Genomic DNA, 17,788 nt, shown 5'->3' with positions numbered 1-17,788 from the left:
TTTACCTGTTCTTCTGGCATCTCATCTTGGATGTTTAGCCATCAGCTGGAACTTAACATGTCCAAAACCAATCTTCTGATCTTTTCCACTAAACCCTCCCCTTTTTCTCCCAACCTCTGTCACAGTGAACAACAAAACTGTCCTTCCTGTGAAAGACCCTGAAAATGCCTCTATTAGATTACTGCAGTCAGGAGCGCCGCCAGCTTTTCTGCTGCCATAGGCGGCAGAAGGTCCCGCCACGAAATGCCCCCCCACAGAGGTGGTGGAAGATCCCGCCGCCGAAATACTGCCGCGGTCGCCGCCCCCCAAATTGTAGTGTTCTAGGCGACCACCTAGGTCACCTAATGGGTTGCGCCAGTCCTGACTGCAGTGTTGTTGTTGCCATGTTGGTTCCAGGATATTAGAGAGACAAGGTGGGTGAGGAGATATCTTTTATTAGAACAACTTCTGGATAGTGAAAGAAACAAACTTGCAAGCTACACAAAGTTTGTCTCTTTCACCAACAGAAGTTGGTCCAATAAAAATATCACCTCACCTACCTTGTCCCTGCAATAATTGATTACTTTAAGGGTTTAATTCAGACATGGGTTACTCAGACCAGGATGGGAGACAAGCTTCAGATAGGCCCACTCACTCCTACTTAAAAGGACATTATAGTTTTCAATCCCTTTCAAGTTTCCCTCTGACCATGCAGATTTCAACTTCCCTGGCTTGGTACAGGGAAGGGGGAAATTCAGGCAGCAACACTGAAACAAAAAACTTTGGAGTAGATTAAAAATCTGAGCTCAGGGGAGAGACACAAGGACTGCAGGGTACAGACTGTCCCCTCATACCAGAAGTGGGGCATCTGGATAAACTAAGACTACTGAGCTTTAGGTAAAACAGAAGCATGTAGACTGCTGTGTTCAAAAAATCTTTTCTTCTTAGCCTTTGATTCCTTCTGTCGAGATTAAACAATGCTCTGTTTGGAAGAGGTTGTTTTATGTCCCTATATTCTCACACTGGCCACCACTCCCTGAGGGAAGAACTGTAGGGCTTGAACCCAGGCAGACCTGCTGAGGAATCACAGTTGGCATACAGGGGGGATGTAGCCTAGTATCCCAGTCTGAGAGGGGAAGAATCATAATTCTCCTTGAGTACACAAATCCAGCTCAAGCCTAATCTTGCCACTTCTTCCCGCACAATGTCTCCAAGATCAGACCTTTGCCCTCTGCCTATACTGCCAAAACACTGTGACAAGGCCTGAACATTTTGCACCTTGGTTACTGTCATCTCCTCCTCTCTGTCCTTGATGCCTGCAACCTCACTCTCTCAAATCATCTTCTTGACTCATCATTCTGACTACATCACACCTTTGTTAAGTCACTCCATTGACTTCCCATCTTCTGACGCATCAGACACAAACGTCTTGTTCTCATTTCCATAGCCTTCAACAATATATAGTTCCACCCTATCTTCTGACTTGTCATCTCTCTGCAAGGTTGACTCCCACCTTCCTTTCATCAATGATGCCTGCCTCAATTGCCTGATTCTCTGCTTGCCTGACAAGCACTTTCACACTCTTTCAAGCCATTCCCTGTAAGCTCCCAATCAAAATCTGTAAAGCCACCACCTACAGCTGGTTGGGAATTTTCTGTCAAAATGATTTCTTGATGGAAAACCTAGTTTCTGCAAATTAAAAATGTTCTGCATTTCAATTTTGCTGAAATTTTCAGAGAAATGAAACATTTTGTTTCTACTTGGTTTGATATATTGAAATATTTCAATTTGTTGTATTGGTCCCAAACATTTTGTTTCAAGTCTTTTCAGCATTAAACTGCATTTCTCCATTGTGGCATATGGCTTTATGGGAGTTGTTGTTATGGCTCCCATTCTCTCCTATGATTGGACTGTCTGGAGGGACTACAGCTTTCTTGATGCAAAATGGACTCCCTCTGATCTAGCTGTGTGGTGCATAATAGCAGTCATATGACTGCAGGTGCTTCATGGGAGATGTAGTCTGGCCAGAGATCCTAGACTACTTATGACAGAGAGAGCATCAGGTACCCAATCTACAAGTTGCATGATGCAACGTGCCACAATAAGTACAGTATATGCAATTTAATGTTGAACTGACTTGAAACAAAACCTTTCAGGCCAGTTCAACAAACTGAAATAAAACATTTTAATTTGGGAATGTCAAAATGGTTCATTTAAATCAAAAACTTCAAAATTAGTTGTTTTGCCATTTCCAAATAGAGATTTTTTGAATATTTCATTCTGTGAAAAATTGCAATGTTTTAATTGTTTTCATCTTGATTTGGGACTGTGATGATGTGCCGCCCTTCATGGCATGGCGTGGCTTTGCAGGCACCCTGTCCTCAGTTCCCTCCCAGTTCTCCCAATAACTTACTCACAGCCCAGAGTACTTAAAGTAACATTCCCCTTCTACTTTATTAAGACTTTATAGAATACTGTCTCCTTTGGCCCTTCTGGCCCAAACCCTTCTCTCTTGGGGCTTCCAATTCACTCTTGTTCTAAGGCTTCAGGTTTCTGCTTCCACTCCAGTTCCCTCAGAGCCATGGAGCTCTGCAAGTCCCCCTGCAGCCCCTGGCCTCTCTAGAGCATGTAGCCTAAAGTGTAAGGCAGGTGGAGAGCTGTGATCACTACTACTGAATAGCTAAGAACTACACCTTTCCTGTTATATTTATTTGTTACTTCATCCTACCATGTCCCACTTATTTGTCTCATCCATCTCTTACATCTTGTCTTTTACACTATACGTTATTTGGGGGCAGAGACTGTCGTTTATTATGTTTGCATAGTGCTCAACACAGTGGGGCCTGACTGAGTTCCCATTACTCCTTAAAGAGGACAGACCACTCTGTTACAGGGATGAAAACAAAACTCTACTTCGGCAAAGGGATTCCATAGCCCTCCTTCATGGGACTGTGCCTTGATTCACACAGGCCTCTCCAGCCTACCCAGGTTCCAGCCCTGCCCCAGATAGCCTCTCTAGGTCCTTGCCCTCTCACGCTTCTTTCCTTGGTTCAGGGGCCCCACAGCTCTCCTTCTTGGTGCTGTGCTGTGGTTCAGACAAGATTCCCCAACCCACAAGTCTGTCTTCTGCTTCTGGATCCCATCTCAAAGAGCCTCTCTTTGAGATGGGATTCAATGCTCCCATGCCATTCTCCTTACCCTCTACTGTCTATCCTCTCTCTCCTCCTGGGAATCACCTAACAGGTTAATTTTATCATGTTCAGGAAGTACCTATCTGATTAATACTTGCCCCCCATTCTCCAGCTTGTCTGCAGCTCCCTTGAACACCTGTTTCCCAAAAGGGGCTATATCATGGAACAGGGGTTGACTGGCCCCAGTTCCCACCACTCCTTAGAGAACAGACCACCCTGTTACAGAGATTAAGACTAATATTGAAATATCAGAGTTTCCCATGGGATGGAAACTCTGATTTTTGCTCAAGTCTACCAGCTTTTTGTCCTCCTTCAAGTCCCTCCTTAAAACTCACTTCTTCTGTAGTGCAGTAAAGTACAACCTGATAATGACTAGACAGGGGGAGAGCTGTGATCTTTAGTACAGAATCACTAAGAACTATATGGCTCCTATTATATTTATTTGTTGCTTCATCTCCCCCAGTCTGCTATGACCCACTTATTTGTCTCATCCAACTTTTACATCTTGTCTTTTACAATGTAAACTCTTTGTGGCTGGGACTGTCAAGCACAGTGGGGCCTGACCTAGTTGTGACCATTGGGTGCTACCACAATATCAGAGTTAATAAATAATACTAATAATAATAGTAAATAGTTAGCTACATGGGTTCTGGTTGGTTTGTTTGATAATGGGGCAGAATGGGTGGAGTGGGAATGAAAGGAGAGGGGATCGAGGGAGCAGTAAACAATCCGGAAGGCAAGAAGGAACATTAGGGAGAGAGGGATGTAAATGTGAGGGGGTATAGGGAGACAAAGTGGCATCAGAGGGAATGTGAAGGACCCTTCCCTGTGACTTTCTTATTTTTTAATCTTTGCCAATTTGTTGTTGTTTGTTTCAATTTTATAATGGCCTGGTCTTATTCCTCAAAGCCATTGAGTCCCCCTACATCCTCCAAATGGGTATCACTTCCCAACAGAGAATGAAAGGCCAGATGACATCACTAGGTCACTGACTTTGTGAAGGCCATTCTGTATTGCTGCTACACTGTTCCCAGCTCTCTTCCTACATGGGTGGCCTTTTACACGATAGTGCCTGGTGGTGACAGGAGAGCAGCGTCTCCAAACCTATTTATGCTTGGGGTTGGGTGAGGCTCCCTCACCCACTCTGCACACAGAAGACACTAGCCATAGCTTTGGAGTGGTTCAAAAGGAGCTTTCATCAGCTTTGTCTGGACCACTTTTATAATCCATGACACACGGAGTGCTTTTTTAATGGGAGGTTTCAAAAATGTTAAGCTTCATATGAACCTGATAACGAGGGGCTGCAAAGACAGTGATCAACCTTTAACTAGTTCATGGCAGGCTGAAATAGCTGCCACACGTATCTGGCTGGAATTAGACTTCAACTTGGACAGAGACAAGGCAAGAAGGTAGCCTAGCAGCTTTTGTGGGGATAAACAAAGGGGTCAGCTTGGCCTTAATTGCAAAATGTTTCCACTTCAGTTGTAGGTACTTCTGGTAGATGGTTTTTAAGATGCCAGGAGACATGGGCCACCTGCTCAGAAATGCCACTATTATTGTTATAGCTTATTACTTATATTACAGTAGTGTCTAGGTGCCTCAGTAAGGGGCCAGAGACACATTATGCTAGAGATTACACACACAAATAACACAAAGACTCTGCCATGAAGAGTTTGCAATCAAAGTATAGAACAAGAGACAAAAAAGGGGGATATGACAAACAGATGTGGCAAGTACAAAGTAAAAATAAGATAACGATGAACCACGCCTAAGGGTCACTAGCCTGGCAGGTGCCTGGCTGTCTGAGGGAGAGCTCTCTGGCTGGCATGGGGCAAGGTACCTGTAGATACTATAGTGACTGGATCCCTATTCAATAGAGCCTGACAAGCTCAAAGGAAGACATTACAAATGCACAGAATCTCTCACGAAAGAAGAACAAAGAAATGGTATAACATAAATTAAAAAATCAGATTACAGTCATAAAGATCTCCAGAAATATCACTGTCATTTACCAGTCTGATAAAGACAGGTTATTTAAGTTCCCTTGGATTCACTTCAGATCTTTAACTCCTCCAGTCTGCTGGTGCTAGCTGTTACATCAGCCCTTATCTTCACACTGTAGTCCTTTGCCCTGCTCAGACTCTGACAACACTACTAGTTTGTAAGACTTTAAGCTGTGAAGCATGTATAAACATCTTAAAGGACTGTATAGATCTTTTGCAGATCCTTAGAGCTGTATATTTAATGGAATGTTGCCTTTAAAGGTAAGAGAAACTCTTATGAAAAATGGACTGCACTTTCCAAAAGTGCAATGACAAGTGCCAAGGCTTTGGTTACTTCCATCTGGAGTGACCCATTCATTAATGTATTTTGTTTTTCCTGTCTGTTTGGAGACAAAGCACAAATGCATTTTAGGGGCAGCTAATACTCTTTTAGCACACAGATACATTTTCTACTATACAGAGTTCCCGAGACTATGTACACACTGTGTGTGTACATAGAGCCGCCTTGGTACAATCCCCTGAGTCCTCAGTCAGTATAGCTGAACAAAAAAATGCCCCTTAAAAAACCACCAGAGTCAAGAGAGGCACTGCTTGTTCAGAGAGCCACACCTAAAGGAATTACTTTGCAGGGGGTCCTTTTACATCCAGTGCTCAATACTGCATTCTTTTAAAATAGCACCTACCAGTGGATATTTCTTGAATATAGCTTAACCACCACTGATGTAGAATTTGAATGGGACACGTTATATATTGACAAAGTAAAGGGAAAACAAGATATTGTATTTTTTCTCGATCAGATTTGAATTATGAACTGAAATATATTGCCCTGAAATTGCTTCCTTGAAACTTGCATGCAGGCATATATTTCATATAACAACATGGAAGGATACTAGGAAGACTAACCAGCAGGGACCAAATCCTGTCCTTGCCTAGCCTCTTTAGTTCCCTGGCAGCAGATCCAATGCTATTCTTGTTTATAGGGATTTGAGGGGTGCACTCTACTTGTATAGTGTAGAATTTAGCTCTCTCGAGGGTACTTGTATGCAGGGAATGGGGCAGAGCTGCATGAAAGCATGGTGTAGGATGCACTAATGTATGAATCCTCCCCTGTCGAAGGGCTGAGTAATGGCTCCGGGGCATGCTGCAGTCTCCACACTGCAGTTATGGTCAAAGAATGGTTCCACAGCTGTTTTGGAGACTGAAGGGGGAGGATTTTCTACTCATTCCCCCATGTTTCTTCAGTGCCCAGCCTAGCTACCTAGGCTCAGGAATTGCCCTTAAATGCAGAACCTACACACCAAAAAAGCATGCAACCAGACCTATTCATAACAGGGAAAGTTATTCAATTTGATGTGCTTTCCAACCAAGTATGAGAAAAAAAGCATACATATAATGAAATGTGAAAATCAATTTTACAGCACTTAGAGATTAGATAATACATTTATTGTTTCATAAGAACCTGTACATTCAGAAATCTTGTAATCTTATCATTCTATTTACATGGATTGTCACTAAAGAGACTTTTACTTCAATCGTTTTCTTCTGTACTTCTAATTTCCCTAGGATTAAAGGGTTTTATTTTCCAGGTTTTTCACATTGCTTCTAGACCTATACAGGCCAAACGAGAAAAATACACATATGTAACCCGGCACTTATTATTGCTAACTCAATGGTTTTCAGATTCTTTACAAAATACAAACTTCTGAGTTCTTCAGTTTCTTACTTGAAGAAAAAATTAATCCATTATATCTCAAATGGTGTTTCAGGATAAAAAATGGTGATACTTGCTCAAACTCTGAAGGAGAATTGATCACCCGCTTTGGGACATGATGGAATTTTCCTGTGCAGGATACCAGCAGATATCTTGGGTTCACTGTCATATGGAGCAGTGAGATCCACAGGATGGAAGGGTAGATAGCTTTTAGTATTCACCTTCATCCAATTGCAGGTGTTGGAACATTGACAGACCTTGGCCCTTCCCATTTGCTTTTTCTGAAGGCTTCAAGAGTTTTCCCATATCTGTCTGACTCTCAAGTGACTGTACTACCAAGTAAGCCACACTGATACTGTCTCAGGTTCACAAAGATTCTGTTGGATTAATGCACTAATAAGACTTTGCTGTTACACAATGTCTGATTCGAAAAGTTCAAAACATTTTACAAAAATTAACTTGCTAATTATTTTACAGCAGGGGTTCCCAAACTTGGTTCATGGATTGTTCAGGGTAAGCCCCTGGTGGGCTGCAAGTCGCTTTGTTTACCTGAGCGTCCGCAGGTACGGCCACTTGTAGCTCCCATTGTGGTTCGCCATTCCTGGCCAATGGGAGCTGTGGGAAGCTGTGTGGGCCAGGCCACTGCTTCCTGCAGTTCCCATTGGCCGGGAACGGCGAACCGCAGCCACTGGGAGCTGCGAGCTGCCGTACCTGCGTACGCTCGGGTAAACAAAGCATCTCGCGGCCCACCAGGTCTTACCCTGAACAAGCTGCGAACCAAGTTTGGGAACCCCTGTTTTACAGAAAGGAAAACTGAGGTACACACTCCATGTGATTTGTTCTAGGTTATACTAGAATCCAGTTTCTCAGGAGTCCTGGCTATTAGTCTTGTGCTCTTCAGCACAAGATAAACACTCCCTCCCCAAAGTGAGCATCCTCATAACTGCAGAAGAAAATAATCATGAAATAACTGAAATAAAATTCAGAAGTGGATAAACGGACTAACCTGGTGTTACTACCATGCCATTTCCATTGACCACAGGTCTTTCTTCCTCTTCCTCTTCTGGTGGTTCAATACCTGTCTTCTCCATATTGCTCACTGATTTATTCCTTTTACGTTTGCCTTCAGCACTAGGTGTGGCACCTGGAAGGATCTGATCTGTCACATTTAACAATAATGGAGCTGGTTCTGCTGGAGGTTTTGGAGTGCCGTAGTAGTTGTCTGCAAATGAAATCAGTAGGACAATAGTTAAATTCTTAAGAACATCTTTTGCACCATAAGAAACTATGGATACTGTATGACATAGAGTTAGTTTCACTGCCCCTTTCAAAGTCAGTGCAAAACACTGTCTGTGAAGTTAAAATTTCATTTTTTATAATTGATATTTTTAGTGATAGGCCAAACCAAATTCACAACATTGTATGCCATGAAATAGGGGGGCTTGGAGGCTTGAAGGGACCAAAAAATGGAGTAATTGGCTATCCATGATGGCAAACACATTCTGTATTATGTCACATCACGCTTGTAACGAAGAAGTTCTATGTATACCTATAGACTGGTAGATAGATAATCCATGCTTATAAATCTTTAATAATGCCTCAACTCCATTTCCATAACTCCTACATTAGTCAACATTTCTACTGCTCATGAACATGCATCCAAGTTTATAACAGTTAATACGAATATATTTTGGAAGATATATGAAACTCATGCTTCGTGGTTTAAGCAATCTCTAACAATTAGGGATTTGAAGAACTAATGTAGTGGGGGGAGAAATTATCTCACATCTGCCTAACATGAACTGGCACCTTCCTCTGAATCATCTGAAGCAAGCCATTGTCAAAGACAGGTTGTTGGACTAGATGCACCACAGATATCATCTGGTAATAGCAATTCCTTTGTTCTTATGTTCCTATGCACCTTGAGGCTAGCAGAATCCTTTAACAGCATCCCCAGTCTGTTTTAAAAAATCTGTGTATGAATTCAATTCAAGAAGAAAACAGCAAACAGTGACTCCATTAGCTACATGATGCACAAGGATTAAATTTACACCATCTATATCAGGGGTTCCCAAAAGTTGGTTTCCGGCTTGTTCAGGGTAAGTCCCTGGTGGGCTGCAAGATGTTTTGTTTACCTGAGTGTCCGCAGGTATGGCCGCTCCCAGCTCCCAGTGGCTGCGGTTCGCTGTTCCCAGCCAATGGGAGCTGCGGGAAGCGGTGGCCTGGCCCACGCCACTTCCTGCAGCTCCCATGGGCCATATATACAGTATTATCATCACCAATACACCTATGGTTTGCTTAAGAAATTCAAAGGACAAGCCATATAACCTTTTAACAGTTTTTCTCCCAATACTTTTATTGCTTCTGCATGAACTAATACCATTAGCACCTTCAAACCTATTCTCACCTTTGAATGTGCCACATACAGGTAAAGTACCTTGATCAGTAAAGCATTATCAGGTGCATTTTTCAGGCAGAATAGGGATAGTTCTGGGACCTGTATTCCTGTGTGTTTTGTAACTCAGTACAATGTTCACTCATGAGACCACCTCAGTACAGATAAGTAATTAAGTATTCTAACAACTAGTGAAAGCTTTATGAATTTTCACAGTGAATTAGCACCACATTATTTAGAACAGATGTTTCTGTAATTGTGATACAGTAGGAAAATTTACTGTGTTTAACGGCCCCCAGACTCACACTGGACTAGAATCATAGAAATGTAGGACTGGAAGGGACCATGAGAGGTCATCAAGTCCAGTCCCGTGCACTCAAGACAGGACTACATAATAACTACTCCATTTCTGATAGGTGTTTGTCTAATATGTTGTTTAAAACCTTCAGAGATGGAAATTCCACAACCTCCCTGGCAATTTGTTCCAGTATTTAACTACCCTGACAGTTAGGAAGTTTTTCCTAATGTCCAACCTAAACCTCTCTTGCAGCAATTGAAGCCCTATCCTCAGAGGTTAACGAGAACAACTTTTGCCAAAGATTTTCTCGGTAATTATTTAAGCACGTTTAAAAAAAATATCAATATTAGAGAGGGTCTCAATCCATTTGCAAAGCTCTGATGGAGCAGTTACTTATTTACCGATAGGTAATTTGATAGTAGCTGACAATAGATGGATTTGAAGCTAACAGACATTAAACAAGACTTTCTAATGTGCATAGAGACACCAGATCCAGAGCCACTTCTGTATTTCCATAACTGCATACAGTATTATCCATAATGGTGGCATTCATGCCTTGAACATATTGTAAATTTTGAAACCTCCTATTTTAAAACCCCTCCCCTACCTAAAACATTTTCCCAACTCAAAAGCATTATTCTTCCATGGTTGTGCAGCATCATAAAGCATTGATTTTATGAATTGCAGTACACAACCTCAACCAGTAACAGGTCAATTCTGATTCCAGCTCTGAAGTTAAAAGTGCAGTGCAGTGCCTTACTGTAACCTAGCTTCTATGGCCCCTTCCTTGTTTACCATTTTCATACATAGCCAAGTGCTGTAGTTCAATTATACTTATAAAGATTATTGATTTATTGGAAAAAATCTGTAATGACATAACTAGTACATTTGTAAATCAATCAAATAATCTTGAACACTAGGTAATAGAACACACACCATACAGATTTTCTAAATCCAGGATATGTTCATTTTCTATTTCAGGAAGTTAAATACCCATCTCTGTTAGACCCACGTATATGCTGGCAAATCTCTAGAGAGCCATATACATAATGTCTTGTGAAAAGATTTCATATGAATGTAACAGGTTTCAAAACACAAGAGACAACATTGTACATTTAAGATTAGAAGTCAGGGAGGATTTCATTCTTTTTGTTTCAAACTGAAAACTCAATATAAATTTCCATGTTCCTGACCTCCAAAATAAGAGAGCAAGAGAGTACTCCACTGACTTCAAAGTGGGATTTGGTGTATTGTCCAATCCATAAAAATAGCAGCACCATCTAATTTAGCAAGCTTTGTTATGAATTTATTCTATAAAGGCTGTGGATTATTGTGTTCTATATTTTATAGAATAGTAATACACTTACATAGCATTTTACATTTGCTAAGCTCTGTACAAACATTAACTAATTAATCCTAATAATAGCCCTATATCGTAGTCCCCATTTTGCAGACTGGGAAGCTGAGAAAATCCAATCAGGTACCTATCTTCTTCTTTGGGCATCTAAATATCTTGAAAAATCTGACCTATAGAGACTAAGGATAGTTATGGATTTTGGAAGCCCAAGAATACTGGAAGGAGAAGCAGGGAGCCACTGCCCAGGAAAAGCTAATTGACATTGGGAAGCCTCTTGCTAATTCTGTACAACTGGGACAAATAGCTCTGTAAGTGCGGGAAGATGAGGGGAATGTCCAATCCTCACCATAGTCCGAAACTTTCCCGAGGCCACTAGATCTGCTTGTATTTCTTGCCAACTTCCCTATCTACCTGGCCCATGTGCTGCTGTCTCTCATCTATTCTGTGTTGGAGTTAAATTATTGAATGTTAACTGCTGGCTTGGCTAGTTTGCCACAAGTAATCTTATCAAATCAAAGCATGCCAAATACCAAGACTAAATTCTCTGAGAAACAAGACTTCAAGCCAAGGGCATCCTCCTGTCAGCTAACACCACAAGCCCTATATAGAATGTCCTCACAGCCTTCTTTCCTACTTGAGAACAGCAGTCTAGACAATAGACTATAAATGATTGCCTCTGTGTGTTTCCAACTATCTGAGCTATTCTGAAAGACAAGGTAGGTGAGGTAATATCTTTTATTGGACCAACTTCTGTTGGTGAGAGAGACAAGCTTTCAAGCCACACAGAGCTCTTCCTCAAGTCAGGGAAAGGCACAGATTGTTTAGTATAAGTAAATAACACACATTGTAAGGGACCATTCAAGGTATTCTCTCCAGTCACAGGACAAAAGGGGGTGGTCTACTGGGTTACAGATTGTGGTAATAAGCCATAAATCCAGTGTCTCTGTTCAGTTTGATTTTTAGTGTCTTGCAGAGTTATGAATTTAAGCTCCCAGGCTCATCTTTTGAAAGTGTTGTGAAGTCCTTTGAGGATAAGGACTGAGAGGTCAGATACAGAGTGATTCCTTTGTGAACAGTGAAAAATGTGATATGGTGTTTTTGTCTTTTATCATTTTCCTATGTGAGTTTATTTGAGAGCTTATTGATTGTCTGGTTTCACCCACATAGTTGTTAATGGGGCATTTACATTATACATTGTACATTTACATGTACATTGTATGAGGTATACCACATGTTGTGAATATCCCATGGCCGACATGGCTACAACTGCATTACATACAAAACGTCCTGTTCTGAAAAGGCATGAATGATAATATTAAATCAGAGAGATGCTCAGAATATTTAGAGAGCCAGATGCAATAGAAAAAACATTAGAATTCAGTAGCTAGTGATAAATGAAAGTTCCTGCTTTCTTGGATCATTGCTCCTACTCCCTCTGGCTTCCCTGTAAGGAGGATCCTCTATAGTATACATTCAGTAAGTATTCTTAGAGAGGAGCCTGGCCCAAAAAAAAAAATAAAATAAAATAAATTATCAGGAAGGCTTAATGCTGTTCACCCTCCTGATGATAGAGTTCCAGACCAGAATCTTCAGGTGATATATACCAAGGAAGAAATAAGGACAAAGAAATTTGGGAGTTTTCATAGAATCATAGAATATCAGAGTTGGAAGGGACCTCAAGAGGTCATCTAGTCCAACCCCCTGCTCAAAGCAGGACCAATTCCCAGCTAAATCATCCCAGCCAGGGCTTTGTCAAGCCGGGCCTTAAAAACCTCCAAGGAAGGAGACTCCACCACCTCCCTAGGTAACGCATTCCAGTGTTTCACCACCCTCCTAGTGAAATAGTTTTTCCTGATATCCAACCTGGACCTCCCCCACTGCAACTTGAGACCATTGCTCCTTGTTCTGTCATCTGCCACCACTGAGAATAGCCGAGCTCCATCCTCTTTGGAACCCCCCTTCAGGTAGTTGAAGGCTGCTATCAAATCCCCCCTCATTCTTCTCTTCTGGAGACTAAACAATCCCAGTTCTCTCAGCCTCTCCTCATAAGTCATGTGCTCCAGACCCCTAATCATTTTTGTTGCCCTCCGCTGGACTCTTTCCAATTTTTCCACATCCTTCTTGTAGTGTGGGGACCAAAACTGGACACAGTATTCCAGATGAGGCCTCACCAATGTCGAATAAAGGGGAACGATCACGTTCCTCGATCTGCTGGCAATGCCCCTACTTATACAGCCCAAAATGCCGTTAGCCTTCTTGGCAACAAGAGCACACTGTTGACTCATATCCAGCTTCATATCCACTGTGACCCCTAGGTCCTTTTCAGCAGAACTGCTACCTAGCCATTCGGTCCCTAGTCTGTAGCAGTGCATGGGATTCTTCCGTCCTAAGTGCAGGACTCTGCACTTGTCCTTGTTGAACCTCATCAGGTTTTTTTCTGCCCAATCCTCTAATTTGTCTAGGTCCCTCTGTATCCGATCCCTACCCTCTAGTGTATCTACCACGCCTCCTAGTTTAGTGTCATCTGCAAACTTGCTGAGAGTGCAGTCCACACCATCCTCCAGATCATTAATAAAGATATTAAACAAAACCGGCCCCAGGACCGACCCTTGGGGCACTCCACTTGAAACCGGCTGCCAACTAGACATGGAGCCATTGATCACTACCCGTTGAGCCCGATGATCTAGCCAGCTTTCTATCCACCTTACAGTCCATTCATCCAGCCCATACTTCTTTAACTTGGTGGCAAGAATACTGTGGGAGACAGTATCAAAAGCTTTGCTAAAGTCAAGAAATAACACATCCACTGCTTTCCCCTCATCCACAGAGCCAGTTATCTCATCATAGAAGGCAATTAGGTTAGTCAGGCACGACTTCCCCTTCGTGAATCCATGCTAACTGTTCCTGATCACTTTCCTCTCCTCTAAATGTTTCATAATTGATTCCTTGAGGACCTGCTCCATGATTTTTCCAGGGACTGAGGTGAGGCTGACTGGCCTGTAGTTCCCCGGATCCTCCTTCTTCCCTTTTTTAAAGATGGGCACTACATTAGCCTTTTTCCAGTCATCTGGGACCTCCCCCGATCGCCATGAGTTTTCAAAAATAATGGCTAATGGCTCTGCAATCTCACCCGCCAACTCCTTTAGCACCCTCGGATGCAGCGCATCCGGCCCCATGGACTTGTGCACGTCCAGTTTTTCTAAATAGTCCCGAACCACTTCTTTCTCCACAGAGGGTTGGTCACCTTCTCCCCATGCTGTACTGCCCAGTGCAGCAATCTGGGAGCTGACCTTGTGCGTGAAGACAGAGGCAAAAAAATCATTGAGTACATTAGCTTTTTCCACATCCTCGGTCACTAGGTTGCCTCCCTCATTCAGTAAGGGGCCCACACTTTCCTTGATTTTCTTCTTGTTGCTAACATACCTGAAGAAACCCTTCTTGTTACTCTTAACATCTCTTGCTAACTGCAACTCCAAGTGTGATTTGGCCTTCCTGATTTCACTCCTGCACGCCTGAGCAATATTTTTTATTGCTGAGAAATAGTTTTCTCCCTGACTTTAGCAATTTGAGCTAGGCTTAAAAAAATCCATATAATAAAGAAAACATTCAGGAATGGATGCCTAGGTAGGAATCATGACTAAGAATAATAGATCTATTTATGGAAACTGGGAAGAAGAAAAATCATTACAGCAAAATGTAAGAGAAAGCCACAAACAGAGAAATTAGGAGATTATAACAAGACTAAACAATTGTGGAGAAAAGTAGTGCCGAGTCCAAGCCAAAAGCTCAGATACAAAGGTCCCCACACTTTGGGATGATACAGAATCCCATCCCTTAATCAGATCCAAATTTCTCACCAGAGCCTCATTTTTAGAGTGGGATGAACCAAAACCTGAGCAACAAATGCTCCCAAGGTTGTTTGTTCAGTATCCCAATTTGTACTTGTTTATAGAGCACTGAATTGCTGAAATATTTAAACAAGATAATGTAAGTCTCTAGGAAAAAGCAAAGTAGATGTTGGTGTTTGTTTTCACTAATCTAGGAATACATTCATTATACATGCTACTGTAAAATGTTTAGTTGAACTATCCTCCCATGTCCCTTTGGAGTCACATAATTTACAAATTAAAGGTAAAAGTATTCCAGGCTCCATTTACTGTTTGGATATATGCCATTTAGATTTGATGTCATACTGGCTCATTTCTTCCACTGAATTCAAATATTGTTTCAGAAACTCAATTTATTGCAATGGCAGGCAGAGTTCTGGGTGGACATCAGTCAGTATTATTTTTAAATTGAAATAATAAATGTACATATTTTGTCATCTGTATTAAACTGAAAACTTACACATTGCAGATCTCTGGAGGCCTACCACATACCACTGGAAGCATCACTTTAATGATAAGCTATAATCTAAGAGCCCAGACTTTATATGGATGGTGGGAATATGGAAACGACAAATGAGAAATCAGGTTCTGGAATGGATTAAAAATAATTGTAATAAGACCATAGTAAGGACATCTAACAAAATGTTTATTCTTAGGTTCATAGACTTCAAGGCCAGGAGGGACGATTATGATTGTCTAGTCTGACCTCCTGCACAACACAAGGCCATCCCTACAATATAAAGAGAATAGAATTGGTAGTGACCCCTATATTCATGCTGCCTAACACTTTCTATTTTAAAAGATTCTTGAAAGCATTTTTTAGAAGCTCTAACACCTTCATAGTTTGCAGCAGGCTATTGAAATTCAGCAGGGAGAAATACCCGGGGCCAGAGAAGAAATTCCATAAAATTCCACTAATTTTAAGCTAAGTTATAAATTGTTAAAAATCTCCATTTTTCTTCTCTGACTTGTACTCCTGAGAAAAAATGTCACAATAATAACAGAACATGAACATTCTAATCAACCTAGTAGCAGCTGCCACTACACTGGGTATCAGAGACATAAGTTGGGCATTTTAGCACCCACGGCAAGAAAGCATATTTGTGCCCCCTATAGGGTGACCAAATAGCAAGTGTGAAAAATTGGGACAAAGGGGCAACGGGCAGTAGGTTGCCTATATAAGACAAGCCCCTAATATTGGGATGGTCCCAATAATATTGGGACGTCTGGTCACCCTAGTCCCCTACAGTTTTTTCCCTTTATTTCTCCACCCCATTTTTCCACTCCCGCGGCTTTGCGCCCTGAGTGACTGCCCTGCTCACCCCGCCTGGGTTATGGCCCTGCTGGGAATGTCTGGGAGTTGCCAGAGCAGATGTAATGGTGGAAACAGAGGAAAAAGCCAGGCCAGGTTCCCTCAAAACGGCATGTAGCCCAAGCATCCCATCCCATACTAACGGAGGCATCATATGGGCCTGCAGCTTCCTCAATGCCTGGTGAGTGGGGACAGGGAGATCTGAGTTGGACTCCCACTGTAAAGCTCCAAGACATGTAGTGCCAGTGGCCTATTCCCTCCTTGGCCTCCCTAGCCCTCAAGGGGGGCGGGCATCATATGAGGCAGGAGCACCCCCCACCTTGAGGGCTAGGGAGGTGTGACAAAGTATGTCTATACTTATCTCCGGGTCCGGCGGTAAGCAATCGACTTCTGGGATTGATCCCGGAAGTGCTCGCCGTCGACGCCGGTACTCCTGCTCGGCGAGAGGAGTACGCGGAGTCAACGGGGGAGCCTGCCTGCCGCGTATGGACCCGCGGTAAGTTCGGACTAAGATAGTTCGACTTCAGCTACTTGAATAACATAGCTGAAGTTGCATATCTTAGTTCGAAGTGGGGGGTTAGTGTGGACCAGCCCAAAGTGCCGTGAGCCAGCAGCTGACCCAGCACTGTGGTCACATAGGCACTAACTAGCTCCCCCAGAGAAACTCAGATTGAGGGGCAGAAGACTTAATTACCTAATCAGACTATAGGCTGATGAGGTGAGGGGCTAATTATCCTATCAGCTGAGAAGGTAGTTAAAAAACACAGGAAGGAAGTGAAAAGAAAAGAGAGAAGGGCTAGCAGAATGCCACGGGAAGCCAGATCTCCAGCTGGCAAGCTTGTGCTTCCTCTCCCTCTCCCTGGAGAAAAGGCTCAGGATTGAAGGACACTGTAGGTAGAAGTGCTGCATGGGGACTGTGAGAGGAGAGGAGAGGAGCCTGCCTTATTGCAGGAGGAAAATAGAGCTGGACTGCGTCAGACTCAACTATGGCCTGAACCCAACACATGGTACCGGTGACCCATCATCCATTCAGGAAAACAGTCTTCTCCTGCAGGGAGCTAACATAGTCAGTCCTGTAACCCAAGTAGAAGCAGTCTGTACTACAGTGCTGAAGGTTCCAGATGCTGATGAACTGGGGGGAAAGTGGGGGCAGGGTTGTTGTTATAGTGGCACATAATAGATTTCATTTTTATCTTTTTTCCTAACAAAACAAAACACACTTAGAAATTGCAGGAAGCAAACCCTGTTTTGAAATAATATTATTTAGGTTGCAAAGTGAAGCATTCAAAAGTTAAGAAATGCCAGATTCACTGTTGTCCATGCAACCCTAAATTCAGCTGTCTTGTGCATATATGCATTATGATGTGGTTGCATGAGGACTTAACTAATGTTGTATGAGCAACATCAAATCTGGCATTTCCTAGCTTTTGAATGCTTCACTTTGCAACCTTAATAATATTCTCTTAAAGCAGATTTTTTATATGTAACAAGGTACACTGTTTTCAAATGCACAGACATCAGAATGTTAAAGAACTGCGGAAGTTTCCTTTCTTTCTAAAATTCGGATAACTTGCTTATAAGATTATAAAAGAGGAAAACAGTAGATAGACATTCAAATGTAATTAGTGCTATATTTTAACAATGTTCCAGACAAT

General features: G+C 42.3%; 1 protein-coding gene across 9 annotated transcripts in view; it reads right to left on the bottom strand.

Annotated features, from left to right (window-relative positions):
• Positions 1–17,788, bottom strand: part of MAGI2 (membrane associated guanylate kinase, WW and PDZ domain containing 2) — a 1,104,792-nt gene that overhangs the window by 371,141 nt on the left and 715,863 nt on the right. For all 9 annotated transcript variants that reach the window (XM_054017487.1, XM_054017504.1, XM_054017538.1 and 6 more), the window contains one exon: positions 7,891–8,106. In XM_054017487.1, the coding sequence (XP_053873462.1) occupies positions 7,891–8,106 (216 nt within the window). The remainder of the gene's footprint in view (positions 1–7,890; positions 8,107–17,788) is intronic.

Source organism: Malaclemys terrapin, chromosome 1, assembly GCF_027887155.1.
Source record: "Malaclemys terrapin pileata isolate rMalTer1 chromosome 1, rMalTer1.hap1, whole genome shotgun sequence".
In the NCBI taxonomy this organism is placed as follows: domain Eukaryota; kingdom Metazoa; phylum Chordata; order Testudines; family Emydidae; genus Malaclemys; species Malaclemys terrapin.
The sequence above is the reverse complement of the archived record's forward strand: the minus strand, read 5'-3'. Positions and strand labels throughout refer to the sequence as shown.